The 14,336-nt window shown below is 43.5% G+C and overlaps 1 protein-coding gene across 1 annotated transcript in view; it reads right to left on the bottom strand.

The window, feature by feature from the left end:
* The window catches only part of EXOC4 (exocyst complex component 4), a 716,245-nt gene extending 706,119 nt beyond the window's left edge, over positions 1–10,126 (bottom strand). Inside the window, exon 1 of the mRNA XM_077471880.1 lies at positions 10,013–10,126. Coding sequence (XP_077328006.1) covers positions 10,013–10,080 — 68 coding nt within the window. The 5' untranslated portion in view covers positions 10,081–10,126. The remainder of the gene's footprint in view (positions 1–10,012) is intronic.
* Positions 10,127–14,336: the final 4,210 nt, after the last annotated feature.

Below are 14,336 nucleotides of genomic sequence, written 5' to 3'. Positions count from 1 at the left end.
AATGAAAACTTCAACAAAACTCATCATGCCTCTTACTAAATACCTTGGAATGTCTTCTTTCCAAAAAGGGGTCATTTGGGGGCTATTTGTACTTTTCTGGCATGTTAGGATGCTTTCACACTGGGGCGGTGCGGGCGTCGGTGGTATTTTTAGCGGCGCTTTACCGTAGTTTTAGCGGCGGTCTGCGGGCGCTAGCGGGGTGGCTTTAACCCCCGCTAGCGGCCGAAAAAGGGTTAAACCCGCCCGCAAAGCGGCGCTTTGCCGGCGGTATTGCCGCTCTGTCCCATTGATTTCAATGGGTAGGAGCGGTTTAGAAGCGGTGAATACACCGCTCCTTCACCGCTCCAAAGATGCGGCTAGCAGGACTTTTTTCACTGTCCTGCCAGCGCACCGCCCCAGTGTGAAAGCCCTCCGGCTTTCACACTGGAGTAAAAGGGGCCGGTTTTTTTCAGGCACTACACAGGCGCTATAACGCCTGAATACCGCCCCAGTGTGAAAGAAGCCTTAGGGTCTTAAGAATTGAAATAGGCCATCAGTACTTCAGGTGTGATCAATTTTCAGATATTGGCGCCATAGCTTGTGGACTCTATAACTTTCACAAAGACCAAATAATATCCACCAATTTGTACTTATTTTTACCAAAGATATGTAGTAGTATAAATTTTGGCCAAAATGTATGAAGAAAAAATTACTAATCTGCTAAATTTTATAACAGAAATGAAGAAAAATTCATTTTTTCACAGAATTTTCGGTATTTTTTCTTTTATAGCACAAAAAATAAAAAACTGAGAGGTGATTAAATACCACCAAAAGAAAGCTCTATTTGTGTGAAAAAAGGGACAAAAATTTCATATGGGTACAGTGTTGCATGACTGAGTAATTGTCATTCAAAATATGAGAGCACCGAAAGCTGAAAATTGGTCTGGTTATTAAGGGTGTTTAAGTGCCCAGTGGTCAAGTGGTTAAACACGTCACCATTTTTCTAGGTAAATATATCACTAAAGGTGCTATTGACATGTAATGTTCACATGTCAGTAACAACCCAGGCAATCCATACATACAAAGAAACCAAAACAAATACGTTCAGAAATGAAGTTCTGTGTAATAAAATGGAATGTCAAAGGGAAAAAGTATTGAACAAATGAAGAAAGGGAGATGCAAAAAAAGACAAGGAACACCACGACACCAGCTGAAATCTATCAGTATTTAGAAAGCAATCCTGCCCCTTGTCAGTGCAAATTAATATCAGCTGGTTCATTCGCAACCGATTACTTATAAAAAGGTGTCTCATTACCAAGGTGTCACACAACAACCTTATTGTTGCAAAACATACTAATGGCAATGGTTACAGAAGAATTTCTAAATTTCGGAATGTTCCAGTGAGCAATTTTGGGACAATAACCCAGAAGTGGAAAGAACATAATTTCACCATAAAGTGGGCACGACAATGTACTCCTCTCAGGATTTATGACAGAGTGAAAAGAATAATCAGAAGAGTTGTCCAAGAGCCAAGGACCACTTGTAGAGAGCTTACGAAACATCTAGAAGTAGCAGGTACAGAAAAAAAAAATCAAAAAAATAAAATAAAAAAAATCACACAATTAATGAAAAAAAACAAAAAAAAAAAAAAAAAAACAAACATGAGTAATGCACTAAACTGCCATGGCCTGTACGCAATGCTCACTACACAAGATTCCATTGCTGAAGAAAAAGCAGGTAGAAGCTTGTTTAAAGTTTGCTGCATGACATTTATACAAGCCTGTGAAATACCGGGAGAATATAGTCTGGTCAGATGAGACCAAAATTGAACTGTTTGGATGCCATAATACACACACCATGTTTGGAGGTCAAATGGTACTGCACATCAACCCAAAAACACCATACCAACAGGGAAGTTCGGAGCTGGTAACATCATGGTGTGGGGCTGTTTTTCAGCATATGGTACTGACAAACTTCATATTACTGATGAATGGAAAAATGTACCAAGACATTCTTGATAAAAATCTGCTGCCATCTACCAAGATGATGAAGATGAAATGGGGTGGAAATTTCAGCAAGACAATGATCCCAAACACAAAGCCAAGCAGCTGCAGGGGAGAAGCACTAAGCTAGCTACACTAGTAAAGCCTAGACTGGTGCCATCACCCATAGGCTTCAATGGCCCATGTGTGTTATAATAAAAGGAAGTACAATATCTGGTTTTAAAATGTTAAAAAGAATAACTAAATTAAGTACAGAACCTTCAAAAGATGAATTCACCTTTTCAGAAAAAAATGAAAAGGTGAACTAACACCATACACTCTCCCCACCCTCTCACTCCTCACTGTACTTACCTCCATGGGTATTGAGTTGCAAGTGACCACTGAGCCCATGTAGCAGTCTGGGGATTTGAAATCCCTGTTTTTTCCCTTTTTACTGTGCAGTGTTTTTGGGATGGATCAGAGCGACTTGGAAGCACTGCACAGGTTTTGTGGGCACTAACAGCTCAGTACCCATGGAGATAAGTGCAGAAGGGACCAGGAAAGGGAGCCGTGAAGATGTATGGTGTTCGTTCACCTTTAGGCCCCTTTCACACGGGATTTCCTGATAGGAGGCTCTATTTAGCCCTAAGTAGCGGCGGATGTTATCGGTGACACGTCCGCTGATACCCGCTGCTATCTGATCCGATCCTGTCCTTGAAATCCAGACAGATGGTGACCCTTATTTCGATCTGTCTGGTGGATCCGATTGCATGGGATCTGATGAAAACAGACCACCTGTCCCTTTTAATCCGATCTCCCCATAGAGGAGAACAGGACTCTGACAGGTCACAGCATAGCGTATGGAGACAGACCCGTCATCTGCCTGCTCAGCGGGGGATCAGCAGATCGATCCCCTGCTGAGCAAAGCATAGTCCATTGGGAGGACCGCCTGTGTGAAAGAGACCTGACATTTTTTCCTGTAAAGTGAACAATTTAAGTATCTTGAGAAAGTCAACCTGTGTGTATATTATGTCCAACGCTATCAGGCGGCACTTGTTGCATTATATTAATAGTCCATCAGTTTCTTTAGGTTTTCCTATTTTGCCTTCCCTGGTTGCTCCTTTGGCCCAACATTACAATGCTAGTATTGAACGTAAATTAAATAGAAATATGTTTTTCATACTGTACATACCTTACTGTAGAGAACACAATGTCCTCCCTGGCTCTCTGTGCTTCGCTACGCAATGCAGACAAATCAAGGCTAAAAGGTAGAGCAAGCAGGGTGCTACATATAGTGTAGTTTATTGAAAACAGGAAGTTGTTGCAACACCCAGTTGTGATGCTGAGCGACCATGATTTAAAGATTTAAAAGAATTCAAGTATGAAAAGGGTAGGTCAGGGACAGTAAAGCTGGGTAGGAAAGGATTAGTTGATGCTGGATGTCCTTCAGCCAAAAAATTATGCATGTTTCAACTTGCTTACCTTATAGAAGCCTCTGAACTTAACTCTCTGGTGGGCTACGAGTCAGAATGCTGCTTTTTCAGGTAAGACAATTCAGTGAAGCAGAGGACCAGGCATCTGACACACCCTGAAATGTGTCAACGTGAAGATTCTGCCGGAGGCTGTAGCACTTGAAGGCAACAGGGTTCAGGCTTGCTGCTCCCCAGAGAGGTAAGCTTTGAGAAACTTTTACTGCAGGCAGCTTAAGTGACAAATTTACTATAAAAGGAAAAAGCTGACATCAGCAAATCATTTCCAAAAGTAAGAGAAATCTCTAACTGTTTGACATTCAATTTTTGTCTGATATTATAGTGAACCTAAAGCCATTTTTTAACTTTTAATGGTATGGGAAATGTTTGGAATCCCTTTTAGGTTTTAAATTAGATGATTCACACTCTACAATGCCAGGACTAAAAGTGAGAAAAATAATTTTAAAAAATCATTTATATTTTGAAGTTAAACTTCGGGCACCAAAATAAATCTCTTAGACCACTTGCCCCCTTTAAAATATCAAAAAAAAATTCTCAAGTTCACTGTTCCTTTACTTAGTTATCCTAGTTAATCAATGTGACAATGCTGGGCTTCTGCCACAGATCTGAGCTGCAGCATGTGGGAGGAACTGGCAGGAAACCCTGGTTAGCCTGCCAAATAACTCCCAAGAGTCCCTGGGCTACACACTGGATGTAGTCTGCATCTTGGGAGCTGCTATAGAGCTTGTAGGGCAGGGGTCTCAAACTGGCGGCCCCCCAGCTGTAGTGAAACAAGTCCCATGAGGCCTTGCAAGGCTGACAGTTACAAGCATGACACCCATAGGCAGAGGCATGATGGGACTTTTTAGTTTTGCAACAGCTGAAGGGCTGTCAGTTTGAGAGCCCTGTTGTAGGCAAACAAATTGTAATGATAGGGAAGCAGAGAACTCCCCTGTCATCAATGAAAAGTAAAAGACCTGATACAAATTAATGGAGTGGTCAACTACATGGCAAGTGAAGTTTAATGTGGAGAAATGTAAAATAATGCACTTGGGGGCTAAGAACATAAACGCAAACTACTCACTAGGGGAGAACCTCTGAGGGAGTCAAGGATGGAGAAAGATCGGGGGATCCTAGTGGAAGACAAACAATGCAATGTCAAGCTGCAGCTACCAAAGCCGTCAGAATATTAGCATGCATAAAAAAGGATATACTCCAGAGATAAAACTATAATCCTGCCATTTTATAAAACTCTGGTCCGGCCACATCTGGGAGTATTCCATCCAGTTCTGGTCCCCAATCCTCAGAAGGGATGTGGTAGAGCTGGAGAGAGTCCAAAGAAGGGCAACTAAATAAATAAAGGGGACTGGAGGGTCTCAAATACAAGGAGCAACTACAAGAACTAAATGTATTCTCGCTGCAGAAAAGATGCTTGAGAGAGGACATGATAGCCAACGACAAATACCTCAATGGTGATACCAGCATAGAAATAAAGCTATTCAATCTCAAGGGGTATAAGAGGATATGGGGTCACACAGTTCGATTTGAGGAGAAGCGGTTTATACCTAAACTGCGCAGGGGTTTTTTCACTGTCAGGGCGGTAAGAATGTGTTACTCTCTTCCACAAGTGGTTGTGTCAGCGGGGAGAATTGATATTTTTAAAAGACTCTTGGACGTGCATCTTAAAGAACACAACATACAGGGATATGGGAAACCATTTTTGAAACTAACACACATACACAGGCTGAACTGGATGGACTATGGTCTTTATTCAACCTTACCTACTATGTAACTATGTAACAAATGGGCCAGTGTTCAGTAGCGGGTGGAGAAAAGCAAGCTTAGTCTGTATTTTGTTGTCCTGCTGGAACATGCAATGCCCTGTAACTGGAAATTGCCCAGCAATAAAAGGACATCTCTGTGAAAGGCATAAGGGTATTGGTATGGCTGAGAAGTAAGCTTGCCCTTCTCTACTCGCTCCGGAACTCAAGCACTCTGTCATTTTCATATAGTGACTTGCTAGGGTTTCCTTCTGCTCACCCAGTGCAGATATATTTATCAGCTGCTCATCTTGAGCCGCCATCATTTCCTTATAGCAGGGAGCAATATACTATTAAAGTGTTACTAAACCCACAACAGTAAAATCAGTGTGTATATGCAGGAAGGCATGCTTGTTATACTCACTGTGGAACCTAAGGAGTTAATCCTCTGCATTGTGTAAAAAGGCTGTTTAATCCTTGCTTCTCAGCTCTTCCCCTTTTTTTACTGTCCCCAATATATCTCCTGATACAACAGAACCTTGGAGGCACTTTGCACATGCTCAGTTTGGTGTGTATTGCTACAGAGTTGTTTTATATTTTTGGGGGAAGGGTGAATGTAATCATCACAAGGCCAATCATCACTGTCCAGACAGAGGGCCAGGAGTCATGCAGCCTCACAGGACAGTCAGAGCAGATTGAAAACTCCTCCAACAAGCTTTAACCTGTGCTCAACCAGACAACGATAGAAGTCACAAACTGCTATATACTGCTGATGAGAAAGGATATTTAGCAGTTTATATTTACAAAAATAATGTACTGTATAATTAGCCAAAAGCTTATCCAGTACAGTCCCTGCATCTTGTGGGTGGTTACCGTGAACTCTAATGAGTTCTGTTCTCCCTTCCTTCACATGATGCAGAGTCATAGAAGGCAGGAAAGGGGACAAGGTGAGCTCTGCAGGAGGGACAGCAATTACATTCAGTATAGACTGTCAGTGTACTGTATTACTAGGTAGCAGCAATTTACAGGGCACTGCACACTATCGGGGCATCAGAGTAATGGCGTGTCAGAAAACTTAAGCCCCATACACACTATAAGATTTTCTGCTTATTTTTGTCTTCAGATTTACCAAAACCATGTATTGCAAGGGCCTGCCTGACCGCATACAAATTGAAACTCTTAAGGTTTGACCTCATATTATATAGTTTTGGTAAATCTGAAGAAAAAATAAATAAAAAAAATCAGCAGAAAATCTGATAGTGTGTATGGGGCTTAAGTGTGCCTTATCCATGCAGCATTTGGGGACTGTCCAACAGAGCACCCGTGACGCAATAGAATAAGTGCTAAAAGGAAAGATTAGGTCGCTACCGGCTCTAGTGGTGTACTTTAGACCAGTGTTTCTCAACCTTTTTTCAGTCAAGGCATCCTTTAAAATTATGGACAATCTGGATGCACCCATTCTAAAAAGTAAAAAAATATTATTTTACATAATAATCAACATCCACACATGTAGGACACCCAACGTTAGAGGCGATTTATACTTCAAAAACCAATACACTTTTGCACACTGGTACTGACTGGTACTGACTCCATCACTCAGCTAATGTGACCCCAGCACTGACAGAGGGGCAGGGAAGGGTCATTGGTTGTTAGGATGCCAGCGGCTAAAAGGTCATAATGGTGTACAATGAAAACCTGTGGCTTTGTGTAACTAAAAGGTAGGCTTTAGCCATCTGCCGGCTTCTATACAATGTTGGGGTAATTTTTAGGTATTTTGCCAAGGCACGCCTGAAGAAACCTCAAGGTACCCTGGTTGAAAAAGTCTGCTCTAGAGTAACAGTTGGGCAGAGTAGGCAGTGCTGGGCAGGAAAAGCTTATGGAGGCCCCAAAGTAAGCTCTGACTACTAAAACCACACAGACTTAGTGGCATCATCGTTCCCCCCATTCAGCCACAGGGTGCATTTTGGGACGGGTCTTACTGTTCATGTGAAGCAGGCTCCTGGGACTCTTTCACATGGGCAGCCAGGAAGCAGTAAAAACAAGTGGCGTTTCTGCATTTTTACTGCCATTTAACCATTCTCCTACAAATGGACATGGCAGCTTAAGGGGTCTGTATGCACAATGTGGTAAATTTAAAGTGTGTAAAGTAAAATGTTTTCAATGGTACACTTACCTGCTCTGTGCAATGGTACTGTGCAGAGTGGTCCCGATTCTCCTCTTCTGGGGTTTCTCGCCAACATACCTGGCAATGACTCTTCTTGGTGTGCCACCATTGGAAGCCATTTCCTATTGTGGCACACCTGTGGGCTTGCTCCTGAGCCACATTGTCTGCAATAGACACAGACAGAGAGGTTCGGTCCCACCCCCTCATCACAGGATTTGACTTACAGTAGCGCTTGGCCACCACAGCTCTCTGCCAAGCCCGTGAGAGCAAGGAGAAGGAAGAGAGCCGCTGCAGACAGGCATAGCGCTGGATTAAGTATAAGCAGGGGGAAGTGAGCGATACACTGAATTATTGTTTACCTTAACGCCTTCGTTCTGACCTAACACATACATGCGGCCTCACTGCACTGGGCTTCTTTACGTGGGGCCACACATATGTTCTTCTCCCTTGTGCGGTGCGCTTTCAGCACAGAGACTGGGGTCTCCCTGAGAGCTCTGGGCCCCAGATCTCCTGATTTCCGGTAACCTAATTGCTGTAGTAGCCTCTAATTGGCTACTACAATGATCAGTCACTGTGAAGCCTGCCCCTGTGCTTGTTAAAAAAAAAAAAAGTTAATAAATAATAATAAAAAAATAATAATACAGGTACAAACATATACATATTTGGTATTGCCAAGATTGTCAGCAGTAGGATTATTTATTTTGGGTTGTTCTTTGGTGGTAGGTTATGGTAGTAACATGAAATATCCAGCTAAAAAAATTTAAAAAAAAGGTTTTTTTTTTTTTTTTTTTTTTTTACTATTTTGGGTCAGTTTTCCTTTGTTTATAAAGAAAAAAATATATCAGGTTAAATCCACAACTATTTACTACCAAATGAAAGCCAAAATGTGTCTTGAAAAAAAAAAAAACCAACAAGGTATAATCCACTTCAGTTGATATGTCCGGTTTTACCAACATGTCAAAATTGTATTTAGACATTAAGGTAAACAATTTCTGTCTGTCGCACTTGCCCATTGAAGTCAATAGGACCATGAACCTTATGTTGCAGCATGTTATTTAAAGCGATACTAAAGTCTCTGTTTTTTTAATTGTGAAAGAACAAACGCGTTTTATTTACATGCACTGTGTAATGATTTTGCACAGAGCAGCCCAGACCCTCCTCTTCTCAGGTCCCTCTTCTGTGCTCCTGGCCCATCCCTCCTGTCCAGTGCCTCTACAGCAAACAGCTTGCTATGGGGCCACTTGAGCCGCTGCTCTGTGTGTCCATTCAGACACAGAGCCATGGTTTGGTCCTGCCCCCCTCCTCTCTCAATTGGCTCTCTGACTCAGAGACAGTAGCAGGGGCCAATGGTACCGCGCTGCTGGCTCAGCCACTGAGGAGGGAGAGTCCTGGATCGAGATGGGGCTCAGGTAAGTATTAGGGGGGGGGATGCTGCACACAGGTTTTGTTATCTTAATGCATAAAAGCGATGTTCCAGTCATTTTTACATTTATTAATAGTCAGCAGCTACAAAAAGTGTAGCTGCTGATTCTTAAAAAAACCATTCACCTGTCCCATGGTCTAGCAATGCGGCTGCCGAAGCCTTGCTCCTCTCCGTGGCGCCAGCATTGCAAGTGTGAACAAATAGCTTGCAGCTTCACAGACGGGTGCGCACTGCGCATGATTCAGTCGCACTGCGTGTCCTGAATGGCTAAGCAATCTTCTGGGACCTGTGATGTGCCCCAGAAGATTGCAGGGAGGGTGGGGGAGAGGAGAATTTCCACTTGAGGCAGCAAGAGCAGAAGTGGGAGCTGAGTAAAGAAACCTTAAAGTAGAAGTTCCACTTTTGGGTGGAACTGCCCTTTATGATAAACAACCTTCTGACTTTACAACCACTTTAAATATAAAATCCCTCTTGGGACTGGAAAAATACATTTATATTTTCGGCATTTGGGATGTGGCAGGATCGCTTTTCTGCGGCCCATGAGAAAAATCCTCACAGGCTCGGCAAAAACAGGCAGCTGAGTCATGTTTTACCGCCCACCCCTACGCTCCTTATAGGATAAATAAACCCCCAAAAATACTTCCCTCCACCTTCCAGTGGTGCAGCAGTTACCTTCCTCGCCAGCCCTTGTCATTTTCTCCCCGGCTACTTCTAAGTGCTAGGTTTTTGGGCTCTTGATTTGCCAATGGGGTAAAGTTAAACACAGAAAGAATCAAGGAGCCCTGTTAGTTAGAGCTTACAATCTAAGAGGGAGGGGCAAGTGATATAAAAAGTAACAACTGTGGGGGATGGGCTGATGGAGAAAATAAAAGTATAGCTTTCAGAGGAGCAGCGGGCACTGTGTTCTGTGTAACCTGATCTGATGCTGCAGAGAATTCCTCATTTCTTCTTGTGTTTAATAGACAGGAAGAGCAGAGAATTCTTCCCAAGGGGAAGCATGTACACACGCACACATACATTACATACATACATACATATTTATATACACATACATACACATATACACGAACATAAAATACAAATTAGATACAAGTCACTAGACCCCAGACACAGCTTCACACAGCTAGCAAGCCTTGCTCTACCCATTCAGAATGACGCCCGTTTCCTCTTCCATGAACCTTCTAACATGTTGTCACCAACAGCCTGAACACCATCAAGCCATTGTCCTCACCTACCTAATGACAGAGATAAGTAGCCCCGAAGGATCTTTGCTCTTGCTGATTTGGCCCCTGAATGCAGACATCTCTTCTCACTCTCTTCCTTCTCTCACACCAAAACACTGACACACACCAACTGCGCAGCTGCGGGAAACTCGTAGCCAATCAGATCTTCCAGCGAAAAGCGTTCGCCCAATCTGAACAGGACGGATACTCCTACTTGTTCTCGGGAATTGTAGTTTGCTATATCTTTCAGTGGAAGGACGCCGAGGCTTGTTGAACTACGAGGACCGTCATGCAACGCAAAGCCGGCTGTTAGAATAACTTTATCATTACAAGGAAAAGACAAGCGTGGAAGGTTGATGAGGGGTGTGGTTATATATATGCACGTTCATATGACTTAGTGCAGTTCCTTATGACCCACACCCTGTGACAGTGACAGGAGATCAGAGTTTCTGAAGACGGGAGGGATCAGGAGGCGGCAGATGTGTTATAATAAGAGGGCTGTGTGCTATGTATCCATTCCTCCGCACTCTATCAGATGTGACTCTGGGAAAGTTGATGATGTTTCCCAAGGAAATGTGCATGGTGGGCAGACTGACTGATCAAGACATTATTAAAGTGATATTAACCATTTGCCTACTGGGCAGTTATACCCCCTTCCTGCCCAGGGCAATATTCAGCTTTTAGTGCTGTGACTAGAGTTGCCACCTGTCCAGGATTCACCCGGACAGTTCGGGTTTGGCATCATGCGTCCAGGTTACAGCCTGCCTGAAACCCGGACACATTATTGAGACTGGACTATGGCTTCTCATGGTTGCTGGCTGCATTTCTCTAAGCTGAGAGTGTCAGTTACACTCTGTTTAACACTGCCCAAAGCCATTATTAACAATCCCCCCCCCCCCCCCCAAAATACACGTACAGATGGGAGAGGAGCGAGGGATCGATCTGCACCTCTTCCTCCCGGCCCTACCCCTCCGTCCACACTCCAATCTCCAGGGATGTGCCTCGGAAATGGAAAGTGGGGGCTGGAAATTTGAAGTCCAGCAGCCTCAGAGACATCTGGATGAAAGGTGCTGACTGCCAAGGGGTAAGTGAGCTCACCATCCATCCCTGTTTGTGACTGAAGTCTCCCACCTTCTCTCTCCTGCCTCTGAGTGAGTACACTAAGGTAAAACAGGGTTCTCAGAGCACCCCTTACATCAGAGTTCTCCTTTACACACAGTGTTCCCCCTTAGATCAGGGTTCGCAGAGCATCCCTTATGTCACAGTCCCCAGAGTTCTCCCTTACATCAGAGTCTGCAGAATCCCCCCTTACAGTGGATGGGAACTCTGCGAGTTCAAATGTAAAAGGAGAACTCTGTGGACTCTGATGTAAATCGGGACTCTTGTTATTAACTTCATATGATTATAAATGCTATTTAACCACTTCCCACCCGGCCAATGTACATATACGGCCGGGTGGGAGCTCTCTACTTCTGAGAGGACGTTCAGGAACGTCCTTCAGAAGAAGGGGGATCGCGCGCACGCGTGCCCACGCAGCGGCGCGATCCCAATGTGCTCGTGTCACCCGGACACGGCGCATCTCGGATCGGCAGGAGGGCTCTGTGATTGGCCCTCCTGATCATAATTACGGCCGTGTCCAATCACGGCCGTCATGTGATGTAAACAAACAGCCGGTTGCTAGGCAATCGGCTCTCCTCTCCTCACACTGAAGTCGTCGCTGAGGAGAGGAGAGCGGATCGCTGCAGCCGGCTGGTGATCAGTGAGTATGAGCTGTTTTTACAGCTTTTTACTCACTGATCACCAGTCTAGTGTAATACACACATGTCCCCAAAACACACATGTCCCCAAATAATAAAAAGACATGTCCCCAAATAAAAAAACATATGTCCCACTAAAATCACATGTTCCAATGATTATCTGCACACATATGTACGTGATCACCTGCACACATATGTACATGATCATTTGCGTACATATGTCTGTGATCACACAAACCAATCATTATACACTTAACAGAATTTTTTTTACCAAAAACATGTAGCAGAATAAATTTTGGCTTAAATTTATGCCAAAATTTGATTTTATTGGATTTCTTTTAAAATAGAAAAAAGAAAATATAGTTTTTTTTCCAAATTTCCGCTTTTTTTGCGCTTATATCGCAAAAAATAAAAACGGAGTTGTGAATAAATAACACCAAAATAAAGCTCTATTTGTGCGAAAAAAAATTCTAAAAATTTAATTTTGGTACAGTGTAGCATGACCGCGCAATTGTCATTGAAAGTGCGAGAGCGCTGAAAGCTGAAAATTGGGCTGGGAAGGAAGGTGTTTAAGTGCCCCCCGGTATTGTAGTGGTTAATAGCAAAATATATGTATAGTTTATATTAAAAAAAAATAATAATTCTGTGCGCTGCTAAAGTGTTCGGGTTTGACTTGAAGAAAAGGTGGCAACCCTAGCTGTCACGCTTTTGGTCATGCTAAGCTGTGCACTCCTATAACATGTTTATCATTTTTTCACACACATTTGATCACCATTGGGGGATTTTATTTTTTGCTAAACAAAAAGAAAATTAAAAAAAAAAAACTTTTTCATAGTTTGTTATAAAATTTAGCAAACAGGTAATTTTTCTCCTTCACTGATGTGCACTGATGAGATGGGAGTGGTAGGGTGGCACTGCCTGGCAGCACTGGTGGGCACTGTTGGGTCTGCAGTGATAATCAGGATACTAATAAACAGTGCCGATGTCCCCAACACAAGCCGGTTATCAGCTTTCTTCTCTCCTCACACTGTCAGTGTAAGGAAATAAAAGTTGATAACTGGCTTGTGTTTACATCCTGTGATCAGCTGTCATTGGGCACAGCTGATCACATGATAAAGGGTTGCTGTGAATTGCCCTTTACCTCGATCTGTGAGCCCGGGCAGCAGGATCATGGGAGAACATCCATGTATGCCCGCCTGGTATTGGAAGCCTGTGCTGTAGCTGTCTTTTGGATATAGCGTGGGGGCAATCGGTTAAAACCACAAATGTATTACATTGCAGCTACTAATCATTAGGGTGCTTTCACACTCTTCCATTGCAAAAATTCATATGCGTTTTTAACGTGGTTTTGCTGCGATGTGGTGCGTTTTTGCTGTGTTTCATTGTGTTTTCCACTGGACATGTGACCGGACAAAGCACTTCCCAGAGGTGCATTGCATTTTGGCCACTGTTTCCATTCATTTCAATGGAGAGGTGTGGTTTTGTTGCCGCACCAAAAATGGAGCACACTTAGAGCCCAAGTGAATGTATGTTTCCTTCTTAAGATCAGTTCACCAGGTGTTTGCTGCAGTGTACCCCAGTCCTCTTTTACTCTCGGCTTTATAGCTGATTCCCTACTGCACATGTGCGAAGCTAGCTACGCTTTCTAATTGGCCCGGCAGTGAGGGAAGGAGGAGGGAGGCCGAACTTCTGAGGCGCCATCTCCTGGAAGTGGGGAAGGGTACCTGTCAAAAGTGGCACCGGAGGGGGGAAGGAAGCAGATTAGCAAAAGTTACACTTTTGGGTGGAACTCTGCTTTAAGTTCCACTTTAAGTCTAAGCGCAGGGGTCTCAAACTGGTGGCCCTCCAGCTGTTGTGAAACTGCAAGTCCCATGAGGCATTGCAAGGCTGACAGTTATGCTTTATACACACGGTCGGAAATTCAGACAGGAAAAGTCTGATCGGATTATGTTGTCGGAAAATCCGATCATGTGTGGGCTCTAGTGGGCTTTTTCTGTCGGAATTTCTGCCGGAAAAAATTTGAGAGCAGGACCTAAAATTTTTCCGGCAACAAAATCCAATCTGACTTTTTCCGATCGTGTGTATAGAATTCCAGCGCACAAAGTGTCACGCATGCTCAGAATAAATTTGGGCATGAAAGATATTGGCTACTGGCCTCTACGTAGTCCCGTCATACGTTTTGTACGTCACCTCATTCCAAACGATCAGATTTTCCGACAACTTTTTGTGACCGTGTGTATGCAACACAAGTTTCGGACAAAATCCGTCGGAAAAAATCTGATGGATTTTGGTGTCGGAATGTCCGACCGTGTGTACAGGGCATAACAAGCATGACTCCCACAGGCAGAGGCATGATGGCACTTGTGGTTTCGCAACAGCTGGAGTTCCGCCACTTTGAGACCCCTAAAGAGTAACTCCACTTTTGTTGAGAAAAAGAAAAAACTCCTCTGGGTGAGTAAAGTGGTTCTAAAGTTAGTTTTAACAGTTTAAAAAACAGTTAATTAAACAGTTTCACATTGGTTGTGCTCTCAACCAAACTGTCAAATCATTAAATGGCTGGTGTTTAAACTGATCACATG

The sequence above is a fragment of the Lithobates pipiens genome, unplaced genomic scaffold (assembly GCF_037356315.1).
Source record: "Lithobates pipiens isolate NorthernLeopardFrog02 unplaced genomic scaffold, aLitPip1_a1.2 Scaffold_8, whole genome shotgun sequence".
NCBI classification, from domain to species: domain Eukaryota; kingdom Metazoa; phylum Chordata; class Amphibia; order Anura; family Ranidae; genus Lithobates; species Lithobates pipiens.
This window is presented reverse-complemented; position numbering and strand designations above follow the sequence as displayed.